The 21,188-nt window shown below is 41.3% G+C and overlaps 1 protein-coding gene across 1 annotated transcript in view; it reads right to left on the bottom strand.

Moving 5' to 3' along the window:
• QRSL1 (glutaminyl-tRNA amidotransferase subunit QRSL1) overlaps positions 1-21,174 on the bottom strand; it is a 49,146-nt gene extending 27,972 nt beyond the window's left edge. The window contains exons 1-5 of the mRNA XM_075202862.1: positions 21,058-21,174; positions 16,329-16,488; positions 14,581-14,679; positions 14,318-14,414; positions 12,144-12,314 (exon numbers count right to left, since the gene is read on the bottom strand). Of these exons, the coding sequence (XP_075058963.1) occupies positions 12,144-12,314; positions 14,318-14,414; positions 14,581-14,679; positions 16,329-16,488; positions 21,058-21,081 (551 nt within the window). The 5' untranslated portion in view covers positions 21,082-21,174. The remainder of the gene's footprint in view (positions 1-12,143; positions 12,315-14,317; positions 14,415-14,580; positions 14,680-16,328; positions 16,489-21,057) is intronic.
• Positions 21,175-21,188: the final 14 nt, after the last annotated feature.

Raw genomic sequence — 21,188 nt, 5'->3', positions numbered from 1 at the left:
AACTGAAGGACGGTATACAGGGCAGGTATACCGAAGGCGAAAACCGGGTTTTCGCAAAGCGCTACCAATAGATCGCAAGGTTTGCTACTAACTAGTATTGGTAGGCAGTGTGATCTAACCGCACGACAACCGTTAGTGCGAATTGGTGAAGCAGCTAGGAGGAATTATATTGGAAAGGCTGGTTGATTGTATCAACTTTGTTCTCCCAGTTATAATAAACTCAACAGACTTTTTTGTGGTTTAGCCAGGGTATCGAGGAGCTGATAGCCCTTGGATCCCAGTGTGATATTGTCTGTGTTAGGGGTCCTTGTTTAGTACAAGAGGAAGCGAGTGGACGCGGCTTGAACGAATACGTCCACGGCCAGTAAGAGATCTCTAGCGGTAGAGTGTTTGTAGCAAATTGTTGAAAGTGTTTTTGGCATAGATTGGTGTTGTTCAACATGGGTGCTAAGCATATGCTAGAGATGGCCAGTGTACTGCCTAAGGAAGGTCCTATTGGTTCAGCGAGATTTCTCATGTGTAAGAAATATGGTGCCTACGCAACTGCGTATTGCGACACGTGGGTCAAGATGACCAAAGATTGTGATAGGCCTTTCCCAACAATAGGGAGTTTTAATGCAGAGGTATGAAATACTGTAAAAGATAAAGTATGGTTGATTAAGTCAACGAAAGTGAGAAATAGACATAATGATTGTTTAAAATTGTGGCAAATGGAAGGTAACACGTGGCAGAGCAGCAAATGCACAGCGGAAGTAGGCGTGGCGAAAAGCGCGCGCAGGGCGGAAGTAGCCATTGAGAAGCGTGGCGGACTTAGCGCAAGCGCGCCCCCGCCACCTTATGTGGCGGGAGGGGTAAGTACAGCCGTTATTAAAACTGAAAAAAGAGAAATTGCTAAGTTGTATCCTGTTTTAAGCCAGTTTAAAACAAGTGTATCAGAGGATGAAGATGAACCCACTGTGATTTCGGCCATTGCTCATGCTGTTAATATGCTAGAGGTTCAGCGTAAGTATGGGAAAGGAGCAATGGCTGAGATAGGTGAGAGTTGTGTGATAGCGTTCTAAATCTTGAAACAGCAGATCCGGTAGTGACTTCTGAAAACAGTGAACCAGTGGGTGCATACCCAGTCCGCACAATATCAGTTCCCAATGGGAAACTGGATAAGGATGGTGTAGTTCCTTTAAGAAATGTTACAATGCATTGTCCCTGGACTAGATCAGAATTACGTTCCATTATGACTGAGTTCCCAGATCCTAGAAAAGAGTTGGCTAAATGTCAGAAGTTTGTTAAAGACTTAGGAAATGCACACGAACCAACCGATAAGGATTGGCGGGTAGTGTTGAGGGCGTGTCTTCCTCCCAATACTAACGTACAACAATTCATCAAAGATTGTTCGTTGAAGAAAGATGACACCTTGACGGATGAGATTAATCAAGAGAATATAGAACAAATTGTTAAACATTTAGCCATCTATTTTCCAGTAGTAACGAATTGGAGTAAAATTTTCACCATCAAGCAGAAAGATAGTAAAACAGCAGCAGATTACTTCATTAGAGCTATAGCAGCGATAACACGGTTCACTGGGATATCAAACATAGGTGAGGACCCACATCACAGAGAGGTAGCTGTAGGAGTATTAATGGATGGCCTTAGAGAAAATTTAAGGACGAGAGTACAAACCACATTACCTAATTGGAGAGGCATCACAGTAGATTCTCTTAGGGAGTCTGCTGTGGAGCATGACAAAAACCTTTTTAGGAAAAAGGAAGAGAAAAGTGAAAGGTTAATGACAGTGAGTATACAGGCTCTAGAGGGGATGCATACACGACCACCAGCATACAACCCACATAATAAGAAACATAGAGTGATCAGATGTTTCAATTGTAATGAAGAAGGACACTTTAGGAGGGAGTGTAAAAAGGACAGATAAAACCTTAGAGGTGGGACACATAGATATCCTCCACGGAAGAACTCACATAGACTAGAAGACTCACATCTACCCGCACATATTATAACAGCAAATATTGCGCGGGAAAATGATAGTCAGTGCTAGGGGTCAGGTCATACCTGTAATCTACAGCCAGTGAGGATAACTGAGAGTCAGAGTGAAGAACCAACAATGATAGTTGACATAGCTGGTAGGAAACAAACCTTTCTTGTAGATACAGGGGCGCCCCGATCTGTGATAACCTCTCCTTTCAATCTACAGGTGACCAGTAAAACTATTCCAGCTATGGGAGTAACGGGAAGAGTGTTACATTATCCACTAACTAAACCTGCTGAAGTTACTGTCGGGCCCCTGCATACCAAGCATTCGTTTCTCTTGGCTGCGGTGGCTCCTACTAACTTGCTGGGAAGAGACGCATTATGTAAAATGGGATGTGCCATATACTGTACTTCTGATGGTGTGTTCTTAGATATACAGGAGAAGGTCGCACATGAGGTACAGGATATATTGGACACCCCTCAAAGGTTAATGTTACACTCTCCTGTTATAGAACAAAGTCCATCTCAAGTAAAGGGGATGTTGCTGGAAATTCCAGGTTCACTATGGACCAGAGATGGACAGGACACTGGACTGATGGCAAACGTAGCCCCTGTCATGGTCAATCTAAAAAGTGGTAGGATAGCTCCAAAAATCCCACAGTATCCATTAAAACCGGAGGTGGAACTAGGGGTATATCCTGTTATTGAGAGGCTGTTACAACAAGGGATTTTAATTTGTGCAGCCAGTACAGCAAATAGTCCCATTTTCCCTGTGAAGAAGAGTGGGGGAGGGGCTATAGATTAGTCCAGGACTTAAGGGGAATTAATAAAGTTGTTGAGAGCCAATTCCCCATAGTGCCGAATCCAGCTGTCATCCTCATGCAGATTCCACCGTCTGCTAGTCACTTTACTGTCATTGATCTATGTTCTGCTTTCTTCTCAGTCCCTCTTCACCCTGACTGCCAATACCTTTTTGCATTCTCCTACCGGGGAGTGCAATACACATGGACCAGACTGCCCCAGGGGTTCATTGACAGCCCCAGTATTTTCTCCCAAGCCTTACATGACTGTTTGCAATCCTTTCAACCCCACAATGGGTCTGTTCTAATTCAATATGTGGACGATTTGTTGCTGTGCTCTGATTCTTTTATGTCATGTTTACATGATACTAAATTGTTGTTGCTTCATCTTTCACAAACAGGGCACAAGGTGGCAAAGGATAAATTACAGCCATGTCAGACTAAGGTCAAATACTTAGGACACTGCCTCACTAAGGGGCTAAGACACTTGACAACCGACAGGATTGAGGCCATACAACACATGACTCTGCCGCAGAGCCAGAAGCAGATTCGTACTTTCCTGGGGATGTGTGGATACTGTAGATCCTGGATCCCAGGTTTTTCTATTCTGGCATTACCATTGCAGGATCTAGTCTCTTCCTCAAAACCAGAAAGTGTCGTACACACAGAAGAGTCAGAGCAAGCGATCTTTAATCTTAAAGATAGTCTGACTAGAGCACCTGCATTGGGAATATCTGATTATGAAATGCCTTTTGAGCTATACTGTATGGAAGCTGATGGTTGTGTAGCAGGTGTCCTCACACAGAAACATGGTGACGCTAGCACACCGGTAGCATACTACAGTGCACAATTGGACACTGTGGCAAGATCACTCCCAACATGTCTCAGAAGTGTAACAGCAACTGCTCTTCTGGTAAGTAAGAGCGAGGACGTAGTATTAGGACATAATTCAACTGTCTATACACCCCATGCTGTATCAGCTCTGTTAAATTCAGCCCAAACCAGACATGTTTCTTCAGCTAGATTCACAAAGTGGGAACTAGCCCTGATGGCACCCTCAAACATCACCATCAAACGATGTAGCGCCTTAAATCCAGCTACATACCTTCCATATGTGTCTCTAGAGACACAAAGGGTGGGAGGTGAGGAGACCCTGGTTGATGATGAGTTAGGCAAGAATACTGACACGCATGACTGTATAGAACACCTAAATCAGACCTTTACTGCAAGGCCCGACATACGTGACACCCCCTTAGAAAATGTAGATTTTACATTTTATACAGACGGCAGTTGTCATAGACAGACAGAGACGGGAGAGCTATGTACTGGTTACGCTGTTGTAGACGATCAAAATGTGGTAGAAGCTGAAGCCCTTGGTCCACCTCACTCAGCCCAGGTGGCGGAACTAGTAGCATTAAGGAGAGCGTGTGAGTTGGCAGAGGGTAAATCAGTCAATATATATACTGACTGTAGGTACGCCTTCGGGGTAGTGCACGATTTTGGGGCCCTTTGGCATCTTAGAAACTTTACGACAGAAACAGGTACGCCAGTGGCACACTCACAACACATAAAAAGGACTTCTGACAGCGATACAGTTACCCAGAACAGTAGCCGTCATAAAGTGCAAAGCCCATACCTTTGAAGAAGACCCAGTGTCATTGGGCAACAACAGGGCGGACGAAGCTGCTAAATGGGCAGCAGGGCAACCTATGACTGTATCGACCGAGACTATGATGGTTTTTCAGACATTAGACATGCAGAAATGAATTGAATTACAAGATTTGTGTTCCCTGCAGGAAAAGGCGGTCTGGAAGGCGAAGGGATGTGGTCAAGAGTCCTCAGGACTCTGGAGGGATGGACAAGGTAAGCCTGTAGCTCCCCGAACGTACTATCCAAGCCTGGCTGAAGCAGCACACGGCCTGACTCACCTGGGTAAAGAAGGTATGTGCAAACTGGTGAGAGCATACTGGTGTGCTCCCGGATTTTCCTCTCAGGCTGGTAAGAAGGCAATGTCATGTCTTACTTGTTTGAAGAAAAATGTCGGGAAAACTATTCCAACTGAGCCACCCCACATCCCTCCTACAGACGGACCTTTTCAGGTAACACAAATTGACTATATCCAATTACCACCGTGCAGGAATCTAAAGTATGTGTAAACTCATGGGAATCGGTAGCAGACTTCACACCCCTTACCGACCATAAGCCAGTGGTAAGGTGGAGAGAGTAAATGGTACTATAAAGAACAAGCTTGGTAAGGTAATGGCTGAAACTGGGTTGGCATGGCCAGAGGCTTTGCCATTGGTCCTCCATAGCATTCGGACCACTCCTAGACCTCCTCTTAATCTGTCCCCCTTTGAGATACTGTTCGGACGACAACCTCATTTGATCGTGAGTCCACAAGACGACTTGAAGTGTAATAATGAAGTGACTGTACAATATCTTATAAGAATGAGTAGACAGCCAAAGCAACAACAACAAAAACTAAAAATGCTGTCACCTGGTATGCCAGAAACGAACTGTCATGATGTTGAACCTGGAGACTATGTTATGATCCGCAATTTCTTACGTTCAGGTTGTTTAACAGACCGTTGGGAAGGCCCGTAACAAGTGCTGCTGACCAGTACTACATCACTGAAGGTTGCAGAGAGAGACACTTGGGTCCATTCCACCCACTGCAGGAGAGTCCGTAACCCAGAGAAAGTGCAAGATAAAACTGAGACCGACGACATAGATCTGTCACTTGTAAGTCTGTTCCGGGAGACCTAAAGCCTGCAGTCGAGACACCTGAACCAGAGACGTTGCCCCAGAACTATCTTTCCAGCGATGGAGTGGCGGTTATTGTTTTTCTTTTGTTCTAGGATTTTCCTTGTTTTTACTCTTTCTAGGACATTCTATTTTTGTGAAGGAGGATGGAGGACGGAGGAGGGCTCTGGTAGTGATGCGGACGAGATGGAGGCAGAGGAAAAGTTATTAGGATACTCAGAGCAGCCCATTATCAAGCTTGGTCCGGGGGTTATGAAAAGGTCTGCCAGCTCAGGAACTCGGAGGCAGTGTGAGGGGCTATTGTCTGATGAGTATTGTATCTGCAAATTCTGCGACTCCCTAGTTGAAGAGAGATGCATCCAACGATGCCAGTCCCCCAGTACTCTGAATATAGGCGGGCATCCTTTGGAGGATTATCACTCCCTGGTGGGTAAGGTGCTAAACCAAACCGAGTGTTGGGTGTGCTCTCACGTGCCGCAAGGGCAGCATAATATAGGACTAGTGCCATTCCCTCTAAACATATCCGAAGTACTCGAATTGAGGGGTGGGAGGCCCATAGACGGGAGGTACTATAACACTAGGTCCCCTAGTCTGACGCTTCGACAATACTCCATAGACAGATCTTTGCTGTGTCTAAATATCTCTCATGCAAAACGTCTGGAGAATTGGGAAGCTGACCCATCAGATCAGACAATGGCTCGCCACACTCATTTTAGAGGGAGACTCACAAGGTCACCAATAGGCAGGAATGTTGATGGAAGTCACAAACTAGGGCGTATAACCAAAGATAAGAAAGTAGCCATTGGAAAAGTCTCTATAGATAATTGTAAGAATGTCATCCATGCCGACACGTGTCTGGAGCAAATGGAGACACTAGGCATGGGTAGTTTTATCAAAACTCTGTGTGATATAATTAATGGGCATACTGTTCCTTATGTTCTCCCTGATGATGTGTATTTTGTTTGTGGAAGGAAAGCTTATTCCTGGGTGACTCCGAGTTCCAAGGGCTTGTGCTTCTTAGCTAAACTGGTTCCTGAAATCATGACTATTACTCATGAAGAAATGGTTGGTATTCACAAGACTACATCACCACCATACATACACACACAGTATGAACACCGTGGCAAGAGAAATATGATTCCTGGTGAGGAGCCCATAGCTAGAAAATTGATTAGTGAGACCGCAGGGTTTCAAGTAATGGTTGCTCTAGATCTCACCAGGACCGCTCGGGGAACATTAAACTTTAAATATATCCAAGACCTAGCTAAATTAATAGATAATATCACCGAGATGTATGATGACACTTTCAGGTATACTGGAAGGGAGCTACAAGCGTACAAGAAGGAGTTGGTGCAACATAGACTGGTACTAAATGATCTCACCTCTATTACTGGTGGGTACTGTGTGACACTGGCCACCCAGTTCGGTGTCAAATGTTGCACGTACATCACCAATAATACGGATGACCCTAAAGAGGTTATAGACCGGAAGATGGATGAAATTTTGCAACTGAAATGGGAATTTCGAAAGAACCATAATTCTTCGTTATATGAGGTCGGGGAAAAGGTGGCAGGTTGGTTCTCATGGTTGAACCCTGTGAAATGGTTCTCTGGTCTGGGGGAATGGGTACAGGAAATGTTGCTAGTGTAGGTAAGCTCCTTCTCCTTATACTGGGTGTCATCTTAGCAATTGGTTTATGTATCAAATGTGTTCCTACTGTGTTGAAGTGTGGAAAAAGGTCTCATAGGAGTAACACTGAGAAAGAGACTGAAAGGGTGGTACCAGATACTGAGATCATGGTCTGTGAAGAAGTATTGTATAATCCTGAACTTGAAACGGTGATTGGGTGATAGTTTGTTACACTATCAAAGGGTGGAGCTGTCGAAGTCAGCAAATTGGATAAAGTCATCTCAATTAAAATCGAGCAAACTTGGTTGTCTTTGTCTGAAAAGATGCGTACGGTACGCTACGGAGTAAAAGGGCACGTTACAACGTAAAAGGGCGTACGCAGCCACAACACGTGGCACCCACAGAATTTAGTCTTTTTACATACATTCGCACAAACACGCTCACTTGTAAAATAGTACACATTAATGGTAGTTGCAACACATAGTCATTTATGTCGAAATATAGTAGTATTTATGTTTTATATTAAAGTTATATGCATATTAGTGAAATATATGGAACAGGTTGAAGGAATCATATCATGTGTGGTATCATAATAATCCTCTTAACATTTGCTACTGTTCGGTTCACTCTGCGAAGGAATCGCATAGTGCATACGCAAGTTATGAATGATAGGGAATTATGAACTACTTAAGACTAAGGAATCTTGGCGGGAAGAGCAGAGCATACCCCCTGGAGAGATGACCCCCTCCTTTGGATTCTTTAGGATGAACTAGCCAATGATTGACAACCCCTTGGACCTTCCTGAAACCTGGACCAATAGAAGCAAGCTATACCATCTCCATTGTATTACTGTATTCCTGTGTGCATATAAGCAGCAGCTTCACATCTAGTGTTCAGACATCTTGTCCCCAGACTTCAGGATTGAATGACTGTACACTGGATCCAGAGCGCCTGCGATAAGTAACGGTTGTACTTATTATTACTTCGCTTGAATATATTATACTACTTTTTGCGAATAAATCTTTGTGCGTTGGAAACACAAATCAAGGTTCGACAATCGTTATTGGTTAGCGACAATACGCACTTAACAAGTGAGTACGAAATTACAGTCATTGCTCACAACAACATGGCTGTAAAAAGTCGCTAAAGGGACGTCCGCTCTTCCCTTTATCGTCCTAAACAAGGCTAGTGTATATGCAGTCCATGAACCGAGCGATCGCATGTAAAATCGATCGGCATAAAAAGTTGGTTGAAATTTCTGTAGTGTGTACCTAGCTTAAGGGTTCATCCATCAACCTAGCTTACTCACTCCAGTACTCCCATACCTGGATTTTGCAGGAGCAGAAAAGCAATACCACCCTTTCACACTGACAAAACAAAAACACTTTTAAATACATAAAAAAAAGAGATCAGCCAGCAACCAACTTAACTTGTTTATCTTGCTTTACACCACCTGACTGCTATGTTTTTATCATTCTTATTTTTAGAGACTGAAAAGGTATTGTACACCTAAAATATGGTTTTACATAATACAAATTAGCAATTTTCTCATTTACAATATTGCAAACATTCCCTTCTGAAAATACAACAGCTTGCCCAGACCCATGCCTTCAAGCTATACTGTCCAAGAGCATAATTGTACAGAACCTCCAACCTTATTCATTACTGTGTATAATCTTGTCATATTTGATCTCTACATTTTCTCACTGTGACTGAACACTGGCTTAGAAATTAAAAAAATGTTTGAGCAGCACCCAGATATGTAGTGACAATATTAAATATAATGGTCTCATACTCAATGAGCAGCCCTGGAGAAGAAATGGAATATAATACCCATGCCAGCTGTATCAGGTTGCCCTTTTAAAACACTCCAAGAACTATATGAAGGATTTTTCTAAACTGGTTTGTTCTTTACAACTGGAAGCTATTCTCTAGCTTCCAATTTAAAGTGCAGGACTTCTCTCTTCCAGGCCCGTTTGAAGAGCGTCAACATGCATACAATGCAGCTATCTTGTGTTCCAATATTCATGAAGACGCTGACAATAATTTCACAAGCAACCTTTGACATCAATGAGGCTTTCCATGACCAATATCCATGAGGCACTGATCATAAAAGAAAATATACGTTACTTTCCAAACACTATTTGTCCAAAATGGCTGCTTCCACTGTGTGTAGGAGTGTTGCATGTCACAACAATATAGCTTACATAGGTTCTTTTATACTACACCATGAGTGCCTATGTAGCTCATGTCCCAACTCTTATTGACTCCACCACATTTTAGCACCTCCTTTGGAATTGCCTATGTCTTCTAGTCTTCTGGGTGCACATTTTACAACAACACTGTCACGGTCGTCTATATTTCTTGATCCAATTCGGGACCCTTGGGCCTTAGCTGGAGCAGGACTGAAACAGAGCCTAGTAGTCTGGATGATCTTTCTGCTCATGTAGAGTCCTCAGAGTAGCACAAGCAGTAAAGGCGCATAAGGACTGGAGTCTGTGCCTGAGTACTGGACTGGAATCCAGTGTTATACCTGACTGGAACTTTTTGTGTGGAACTCAATCCCGCCTCCTGTGGCCAGGTACACGGTACTGGAACCCACTAATAAGAACTCAGATAGGGAACACACGGAAACTCAGAATAGAGCGAACCGGAACTGGAAACAGGGACTAGGAACTCAGAACCATGACACAGAATGGCGAACTCAGGACCAGAACTCAGGACCAGGGATGAGCGGACTCGGATTATCGCAATCCGAGCCCACCCGAACAGTGCGGATCCGAGGGCGATCCGAGCACTGTTCGGGTATTTCTGGCGCTGAGAAAAACTGAAAACGAGGCTACGAGTCCAAATCCTGCCGTCGGATCTCGCAATACTCGGATTCTATAAATTCCCTGCTTGCCGCCGGCCGCCATCTTCACTCGGGCATTGATCAGGGAAGTGGGAGGGTGTGTTAGGTGGTCCTCTGTCCTGCTCTTTCTCATGCTGTGCTTTGCTGTGTCCTGCTCAGTCCAGTGGTGCTGTGTCCTGTGCTCTGTCCTGCTGAGTTCAGTGGTGCTGTGTCCTGTGCTGTGTCCTGCTCAGTCCAGTGGTGCTGTGTCCTGTGCTCTGTCCTGCTGAGTCCAGTGCTCTGTCCATTTGTATAAAAAAATTATAAAAAAATTAGTACTGCAATATCTAACTACGTTCACTGTTCCTGCAGTAAAAAGGAATTTCTACTGCAATATCTAACTACGTTCACTGTTCCTGCAGTATAAAAAAAATACTACTGCAATATATAACTACGTTCACTGTTCCTGCAGTCAAGAAATATTAGTACTGCAATATTTAACTATGTTCACTGTTCCTGCAGTATATAGGAATTTGTACTGCTGTATAACTCCAGTCCAGTGGTACTGTCCTGTGCCGCATATAATTTTTAAAGCCTTTGCCGGGTGTGTGTGGTTTAGGGGTACGCTCTCTTGTGCTGCATATACTGGAGTACAAAAATTTGTGCCGCCCACTTGTGTCGCTTAGCTTAGACATCCAGCTACCTCGGTGCAACCTTTTGGCCTAAAAACAATATTGTGAGGTGTTCAGAATAGACTGGAAATTAGTGGAAATGATTGTTATTGAGGTTAATAATAGCGTAGGAGTGGAAAAAAAAACAAAAAAAAAACAACTGGTTTTTAGCACTTTTTTTGAAAAAAAATAAATCAGAACCAAAACCTTGAGTGGGGTGTTTTGGCAAAACCAATCAGAACCCAAAACCTCAAGCTAATCAGAACCCAAAACACTAAAAGTGGCCGGTGCACACCCCTACTCAGGACTGCGTGGCAGCACAGACCTGGAACCCACACATAGATACACGGAACTGGAAATAAGTCCTAGACACTCAGAACCAGCCATAGCAACAGAACAGGTGATACCGGTAAAGCCACTGGTACTGCAAAATAGATACTGGATGGTGCAAAGTTCTTCCTAAGGTGAGCACTCTTGCTGAATGTAGAATATTGCAGAAGGATGAGCAGCTTGAAAGTGCAAAGTACTTGCAGAATGATGAACTCTGGATAATGCAGGATGCTTGGAAGAAGATATGCTCTTTAGAATGCAGGATACTTGCAAAGTAATATGCAGTTGGTAAAGCAGGATGTACACTGAAGAGGATCACTTTGTAAACACAGGTAATCAGGAACAGTGCAGGAACAACTGGAACCTGGAGCCAAGAACTATCCTCAGGAGAGAAGTGTGTTTTTCTGGTAATGAACAAATCACAGCAGCAGGTGTAAATAGGGTGTCCCAAATAACTATTGGCTGCACAGTTCATGTGATCACAGCTGCTGAATTTGGTTGGTCTGGAATGATCACCTGACTGCATCCAAGATGGCTGCACCCATGCAGCAGAACAAACAGTATGTGGTTGTTTACAAACAGAGATGTGATGGACAGGAATTCTGCAGGCGTCCAGGAGGGACCCAAGTAGCAGAGTTACGACAGCGGCGGATGAGGCAAGTGCGGTTAAGACCCCGATTTGTGACAAACACAAAGTGAACTTTCCCACTTTATCTCAAAATATGCAATTTAGGCATCCTCTCAGCCCATGTAGCTTCCTATTACCCAACAGTTACTTCAATAGGAGTCTTTCTCAATCACGTAAATTGGACTCTTGTACTCCATTTCTAAATTGTGGACCAGCCAAGTTATTTTACCTTCATAAAGAATGTCAGGATATATGTTCTGGCTCGCTGCAGATATGTTTGGACTCCCTCCACACAGTTGACATGTTGCTGAATTGAGCCCTATAACCTGCCCCCAAGCCCATTCTTATATATATACACTCAACAACTGGTGTGCTATGCAGAGATCTATCGCTAATAGATTCATGAAGGTTATGCTTAATTAGACAATAAGAAGAATATTTTAGCACATAAATGATATTGAACAATGACAACAAAATGAATAGTTCTGACAACACCTTAAGTTACTCACACATAACATGTTCCCGCAGACACAGCAGTAGCGCTGCCTCCCGAGCTCCCTCCAGTAATCACCCAATCAGAATCCTCATCAGGACAACACTCTGTTCTTTTCTCTCTGTACTGTTTTGAATAGCTCCATGGATTTCTTACTGGCCCAAAAATGCTGTCAGTACTCCCAGACCTGTGTGAAACAAAAAAATTAAACTTAAGATGTGGAGTCGTAAATAGAGTCTTATTTCCACATTCTGAACTCTACTAGCAGTGATATTACTGGCCTTGATGAATAAGGAAATTCCTTTGAAATAAAATCTAAACAGTACAATGCAGTTCTCTGAAATAAAGGTAATTATACAAGGAGTGTATGCGAGTACGTAGCCAACAATCCTTTCTTTGCAATGTTGTATTAGATCACAAACAAAAATAATGAAGGTTACTTCCGTTACTGCATCATTATACTATGTCATTAAGTAAGCCTTGATGTGCAATTAAAAATGGAGAAAAGATGTGATGAAAGATCGCCATGACAGCTAAAATAAATATACATATTTTAAAAGAGGGAAATTTCTAGAATTTTATTTATATACATAACAGTGTAAATATACAGACAGCTGATTGCTATTTATTTTTGTCAAATTATTTAAATATTCATGTTGTACATGTGTTCAGTGACAAATAATAGATAAAGAGTATTTAAAAATCTCTAAGATGTAATATCAATCACTATTCAGTAATTCAAGTACAATTAGCCATCATACAAAAAAACCTATTCTCCAGGGGTTGTTGAACTTGTCATACTGTTGGCTTGACAACAGCTGGAGAGTCAAATGATTTTAAGCCTGGTTTTCCACGGAAACACTAGGAAAACACCATGCAAATAGAAATACATCCCATCAAAATGGATATGAACTTGGTCAAAAGGATAGTGAAGGTAAACGGCTGCCTAACATTAATTCAGTCTTAAAATCGTGTTTTGCCAGTTGTGGATCATTGTGAGCAGACCAGAAATGCTGTGCAATGCACAGAGGAAGTATGTGTTATCTCTCCCAGCATAAAGTATTTTCCTCATAAATTATTGACAAGCCTACTTTCACATGGAATAAGATAAGCCAGTTCAGTTTGCTGTTCTCGAGTTCTGAGAAACAAGGGGATTTGATACGTGCAGCTGGCCATTAAATCCCCAGATCTCTGAACAGTGAGCGTGGACTGTGGTCACAGTGTACTTGACTAAATTATTATCCATTCAAGTAAACATAGCACCTGCTACTTGTTTAATTTACAAGAGAAAGCACACACATATAAACCATTACAGCCGCTATGCTTTGTACACTTAACAGAGGATTGATTTACATATATTAATTATATATGTCAAAAACAAAAATAAATTAGATTGTCGATAATTTACATATATAGTAGTGGAGTAATAATACATAATACAAAAAAGTTATAGTATTGGGTTAGGGGAGAGGGTCGTGGTAGTGGTTAGAATACTTTGACTATAGGCGTTGCTCAATGAGACACCTATATTTTGGGTACTTGTAAATTATACAAATGCCACCTGACTCCACCCACCTGTCAATTTGGTTATTACGGTGTTCCCAACCATTGCTGTGCCACCAGCCTTCCCCCTCATCTGCCTGTATCTTTCTGTTCATAATATTCACCTAGGTCTCTCTCTGCACAATCCTGGTGGTCAGTGGTGAGACTGGAGGGGGTTTCGGTTTAAAAGGGTAGGATCTCTATGCTCAAGATAATGGAATCCTCCCTAGAATGACAGGTGGGCAGAGTCAAGTGGTGTCTGTACGATTAACAAGTACTGAATTTTGCTCACTTTGTAATGTATTGTGTTCTCTTTGTATTGTACTGTGTTCTCTTTGTGTGCCTAACTGGGATCCAATAGCAAAATCAATGTCCAGCCTGTGCCTGGAGTGACTAATCTGCAGAGAGCCAGGGTATATAGATGTATTCCTTGTCTGATTCTTTTCTGCCTACATGCAAGGCCATAGTGTTTTTGCTAGGTATGAGTAATCTAATGGATCCAAATTCAATTTACTGTACACCAAAAATAAAGGGTGTCAAACATAGGTTTAAAGTCGCTGTGTAGTGTGTTATTTTTGGTTTAAATGGCATGTTCTGGGGAAGTAAGGTGTGTTATGTTGTTAGCTGTATGAGATGAATGTCACTTACCCCATACCAAATTCATCAAGATTAGTTTTTCCCATGAGCACAGCTCCTTGATCAAAAAGCTTCTGTACAACTGTAGCATTATAGGGAGGAATATAACCTTGTAAAAGAAAACAAATAGTAATATAAATAATGTTGTTCATTAAAATCACACAAGTATCTGACAGCCATTGCTGGTAAAAAATACTTGTAACTTGGTAAATTACTCCGTCATCAGGATTGAAGGGGACAAACTATTCTAAGATAATGGAATAATGAATATCTACCTTTTAGCATTCTTGATCCACATGTTGTCTCAATGTTTGCGGTGCTAAAATTATCTTTAATTGCAACAGGAATCCCATCTAATTCCCCAAGGGGTTTACCTGTAAATTAAAACACATACTTAAAAACAAACCTACTAATACTAGCAAAGGAGCAAATACAATAATTTAACATTGAACAAACTTTTATGAAGCCAAAATGATTCTGGTATATAGTATGTTCTATATATCACTTGTAAGTCTGTATATGTATGTAGATCATATGCACTTGCCATTTGCTTCCTGCCTCCAATTCACTGGAAGATCTTTCTTAATGAAGGATGCCAATCTGTCAATGTATCAGGTTAAAAAAATGCATTGGTAATTAAAGGAGATAACTTTAGCTCCATGATAGATTGGTGGACTGAGAAGTTATAGCTGTTGGTTATAAAAGAGTGTACACAGTGAATAAAAGAAGATTATAAGGTAGGTGAGCAGGGGAAATCTAACCATCTGACGGATACTAAAATGTAGATTCTAAATTTGCTTAGATAGAGGTTAATTAAATAATTACAGACTCGGACTCGGACATGATTATTATGTAAATTGTGACTGTATAAGTAAACAAATATGGTTTGTATATAGTTTTGTGGCTGGATCACATAGAATTAATTATTGTAGAAATTCAACTAGTGGTGCAAGCACCAATTTATATGATGGCAAATGTATTGATTTTTGATAAGTGTGTATTAAAAATCAATTGATTTCTGATGCAATAGGCATTTGTTTGAGGAAATATGCTGTGTAACTTTGAAAGGAAATCCTCATTAAGGCTAATTAGACCTTTTTCATGTGAGTGACTAACATGTCTTTTTAGTCTATATGCACCGCAGGAGGTCATTACATTCCTCTCCTGTGTAGTTTTCATCCTGTATCTTAGAACCTGTCTCAATAATGCAGCCAACAAGTTTTAGGAAATAACAGATTGGTCTAAATGTTGTTAAATCTTAAAATGGCGTTAACTCCAAGTCTAGAGAAATATCACATCCTGATGTTAAATTATCTGATGTAATATCTCAGACTTTTCGTAGCCATTTAGTTAATGTTACACCCTGCTAACATGTGTGTCAGAATGTGTAAAAAAAAAAAAAAGAGCATTTAATGTATTATTCCATCTGTACACTTCGAGAAAGATCGCTAGTACCATAAACAGGCATGTAACTGTCCTTACAAGGGCTACTTGAGCTAATAAAACATCACTGCTTTAGGATCCTGCTCTGGCGCCTACTTACCTGCGGAAATTACTGTGACCTACAGATTAGACACAATCTAATCCGTTTTCTGGCTGTTCTGAGGTTGGAACCCAGCATTCCAGTACCAACGCCGTGCCCGCTACCTTGCAGTTCTAGCCAATGTGATAGGCCAGGGTGAACCATCCACAGCAAACCTGATCTAAAGGAAGAGGTCAGGTGTACCAGCCCAGGTGTCCAGCAAGGGGGTACACTAGCAGTGAGATTTACCCAGAATGAAGTGGTCCTAGGTACAGATGAAGGATCTTAGTGGTGGTAGCAGAAGTTTTTCCCACTGCATTTGGAGGGGCGCAATTTGGGATAGAGAAGGGGGGACAGTGGCAAGGCAAGCCTAACTGGTCCCCAGCAACAACAGACAGGGTGGCATAGGAGGTCCATCCTATCACAAGTCTTTTATATTTTTATCTTATATTTTCTTGAGCTATAAGACTGTCAACAATTACCCTTCCCAATAAACATTACCTTCTTTGAAACGCTTGTCTGCTTCAGCAGCCTGCTTAAGAACTATATCTTCAGTTACGGTTATGTAAGCATTAAGAAATGATGTTTCTCTGATGAAAGATAAGCATTTCAGGCACAGCTCTGTAGGGCTCAGGTGTCCACGTCTTAAGGCAGCAGCTGCCTGCAAATGAATAAATATGGAAAACAGATAAATTAATTTGGGAAAAGGTATAGAAAGTTGAGCAATTATGTATATATCAGTAGGTGGCAATATATTTCAGGGACTCTTATTCTTATAAAGACATTTACTGATCACATTATGAGAAGAGAGCATCAGCAAGAAATGTTCACACAAGTCACACAGTAGGCTGACTTGTGGTTAACTGGTCAAGCTGGTGAGAAAGACATAAAACCCAGTCAAGTGCTAAACTCCTAGCTAGACTTTTTGAATGCATTATGCCTACTCTATGACACTAGATTCATTAGAAAAAAGGACACCATAATCCTGTTACTGATTATACACACACAAATAAATTATTTATATATATATATATATATATAATATCTTTTAGTGTGAATGTAGTATTGAACATGGCTTTATTGTGTGCTAGTAACTTGTTGCCTACTTTGTGTATGTATGCATGTGTGTGTATGTATGTATGTGTATATATATATATATATATATATATATATATATATATATATATACACACACACACTCACACACACACAAGTTAACCCGTGCATGATACTCATGCATTCTAGTCAAATCAAGCTACTTAAGGTGTTAAAAAGGTTCTGGTCATGCATTTGGGCCTAGCACAGGCCTCCTCAGGGGAAGAGCGTTACTTCCCGACGCAAGCGCCCTTTTTTTAACGTGGTTTTGTCCACATGTCACCACCTCATAATTTTTCTCCATCACCTCATCCTTCATCTTTATCGCCACATCTATCCAGATGTCTATCCAGACACAGGGATCTCTCTCAGCGGTCCTGAGTATCACACTCCTCTCACTCTGTCACCCCCGGCAATCACCAACCACTCCCCACTGTCACCCCCGGCAACCACCAACCACTCCCAACTGTCACTTTTCCTTCAAGAAATATATATATATTTTTTTAAAATCTTTATAAACACTTTTAACAATTAACAAATTAAAAACATCTTAGTATACCAAATTTCAGCCCTTTCTGAGTTTTTTCCCCCACACACACACTAAGAATTTAGTAGGTCAGTGTATAACTCCGCCCAGCAGGTGGCGCTGCAGCTTGGTTTTGTTTTTTTCACACACACACAGACTAACATACGCCACTAGGCTTATATATATATTTTGTATATATATATATATATATATATATATATATATATATATATATATATACACACACACACACACACCTATCTTGTGGTAGGAGGTATTCTGGCTAGTAGGTTTGACAGGCACATTTATAAAATAATTGAGAACATACACAACAGCAAATTAGATAGTTTAGTACAGTCATCACTACAACAAAAGACATATAGATGTAGCAAGTGTCAAATTAGCTTTTAAAGCTGGGCAAATCTGCTGTGATCATGTAGCTTATGCAGTAAGTTTTCTCCATCATCACCACCATTTATTTAGATAACGCCACTGTAATTCAATTCCACAGCGCTGTACAGATAACTCATTCCCATCAGTCCCTACCACATTGGAGCTTACAGTCTAAATTTCCTAATACATACACACAGACCGAGAGAGACTAGGGTCAATTTGGTAGCAGCCAATTAACTTACTAGTATGTTTTTGGAATGTGGGAGGAAACCGGAGCAGCCGGAGGAAACCCACGCAAACAGACCATGGTTGGGAATTGAACTCATGACCCCAGTGCTGTGAGGCAGAAGTGCTAACCACTGAGCCACCGTGCTGCCCATGTGCAATGTTCATGTTAAACACCAAACCATGGATAAGCAATAATGTAATACCATAGGTGATGCATGGTTTGCTGTTGAATAATTCTACATATATGAGGTGAAGGTGAGAACCGCAGTAAGCAATGAATGACAGATGCTGGTGATATTAAATAAAACACTTAATTTTAAATTAATAAATTGGCAGCATATGTGGTTTGAGCAGTCAGACACTAGGAGAGAAAAAAATAATCACACACAGCCGAATAGGGGAAACCTTGAAGTGAATGACAGTTTACCATGATCAGGCCACAGATGCAGCATTCTTAACCACCACCAGTGTTATAGTGCTATAGTGAGAATTAGCCTTACGTGGGCCACAAAAACAGAGTGCATATTTGGGATAACTAACGAAAAATGGGCACCCTAGTCATCCCAGTATAATGTCCATTACACCAAAAGAATACAAATAAATTATATATAACACCATTTAATTAACTATACAATTGACAGGATGGACGTACTCTACCGCAGCCACTCCATGCCAGCACGCTATGGAATTTTACTGATTTCCAGAAAATGGTTGTGGCTGACTACTCCTAATGACACTGCTTGGCCAAACCAGCCACTCATGAACTGCAAGTGTCCACTGCACACAAATGTGGGGCCCTCAGCTGCAGGAGGGTATCAATACCGTGGCTCCTTCTTGAGACTGATAATGCTATTGGCCAATGTGTTTCCGATTCAGCATGTCTCTATTAGCTACTCTGGCTGAATTCTGCCTGACTGTTTATGGTTGATCAGGACTGCCAGTTAGCTGGCAGAACACTGACACAGGAACAGTGAACTCAACACAATACAGCGGGGTGATGGATTAAAGTCTGAGCTTTAATATGTTGGCCAAATGAACAAAGTAGGCACAGATGTCTCAAAGGAACAAGCAGGATTTTAATAGTAATGGTGTTTATTGGCTCAAAAAGCTCCTATAAGAGCTGTTGCTTTAAGTGCACATATCTTCCTCAAGAATCTGGCTCCTAGCCTTTCTTTTATGCTCTTTCTCACACAGGTCTGGGGTGGGAAAAAGAGCTCCTTTAATTTAGACACCCTAGTCATTAAAGTATCTGTACATGAGGTTCAGGCTGGATACTTTACACTTACTAAACTGGAGGTGGAGAGAGACTACAAAAAAACAAAGACTCAAAACCATGGGCACTATGCAAACATCTGCTTCTCCGCAAATGCAGTCATTTTAAACTGAGATGGCACACAGATATAGTAATTTTATTTACACTGCACAGCACTAATATACTGTATACTTTTCATTCATCACATATGTATAGTACAATTCTATGAAGGTGTCATCTGGTGGCAGAAAAATGTATTGCAAGAAGTTTCAATATAATGCTTTGAAAACAAACTTGACTCAATGTAATGTTTTTAAAGAGTTAATGCCTGTTGCATGAATGTAGTCTTGCAGTGTTAAATGCTAGTTCAACACTTGCTATCATATGAAACAATCTGGACTGCCCATACATTAAAGTGCCCATTAATTTTCTACTATAATGATTAATGCTGTCTCACATTATATGCTAACTAGTATTATTAATAGCCTTTATTTATCGGGTGCCACAAAATTTCCGTAGCGCTGTACAGAGACAGACATAAGACCATACAGGGTAGATACAGTACCGAACATTAAACAAATGCTACCATGACTTCAAACACTCCAGAAACAGCTTGCATAGTGACGTAAAAGCAGAACAATAGGTAGAGAGACAAGAGGGAAGAGGGCCATGCTCATAAGAGCTTACATTCTAGAGGGAGGGTAAACAGACAGGAGGAACAGAGGGAGTTAGAGGAGGGGATCAAGCGCAAGAGAGGGGGAGAAAGAGGGTAAGTTACTCAAGTATGGATAGACGATTAGGTGGATGGCTGGTAGGCTTTGAGTAAAAAATGTATTATATTCAGAAGCACCTATTGTCCCTTTATGGTTTGCTGTGCTCTAAAAGTGGGGTGGGACTGGCAGAAGCAGAGATAGAGGTGGCGGTTTGTCCCTATGTGTTCTCAATAGATAGGATTTTCCAGCATGTCCCCACTCCATAGTGTTATATCTGCAAATACAATATTTAGATTCTTGTTATAACTACCATGGAGGCAGGGTGTGAAGTGTAAATGGACCCATGAGTCAACAAGGCCCCACTCCATCCCTTGCACACTATGGCAGAGGCTCCTATAACTTGTGGTCTCCTTAGTATAGGAGGTAACCAGCTCAAACTATATAGCGCTAGGGTTGGTTGAGTATTGGGGAGAATGACGCTGCCCATTTCTTACTATGGAATCAGGACCGACTTTGACATAATGGGGGGACGTATTTATATATATATATATATATATATATATATATATATATATATATATATATATAATAAATAGTGGAGAGGTTACACAGTTTCACCTCTTTTTTTTAAACTACATTGTTACATTTCTGTTCACCTCTGCTATCAATCTGTCACTATGACATGTGAAAAGTCTAATCAGGAAGTATAGCAGAAATAGCACTTAGAGAACTATTTACTATTTAGCAGTGATAACAAGCATTATGTATCACTGCAAATTGTAGAGATACATAATGCAGTAACACTGCAATTTACCATACCTGGCTGCTCTGCAAATCCTAGCAAAGACCCCCCTTATTATAGGGGTGTGGGTGTTTACAGGTGGAGTTCCAACCACACAAGCCTACTGCATTCATATAAACTCCACTTACACAGATAACTAATTGTGAGCACGAGTGAGATAGCTGGATACTCATGCATTCTGATTATAAAATAATTAAAACATATCCGTTTTGTTCACTCACCTCCCGTAAACTAGTGCCAAGCATAACTTTGTATTCAGTAACCTATACTAGGCAGACAACCACAGAGCCGTGCTACCATCCGGAGCCGACATGTGTTGGTTGGCAAATAGTTTACACATCAAAACAAAGAG

This window comes from Mixophyes fleayi, chromosome 3, assembly GCF_038048845.1.
Source record: "Mixophyes fleayi isolate aMixFle1 chromosome 3, aMixFle1.hap1, whole genome shotgun sequence".
Classification (NCBI taxonomy): Eukaryota; Metazoa; Chordata; class Amphibia; order Anura; family Limnodynastidae; genus Mixophyes; species Mixophyes fleayi.
This window is presented reverse-complemented; position numbering and strand designations above follow the sequence as displayed.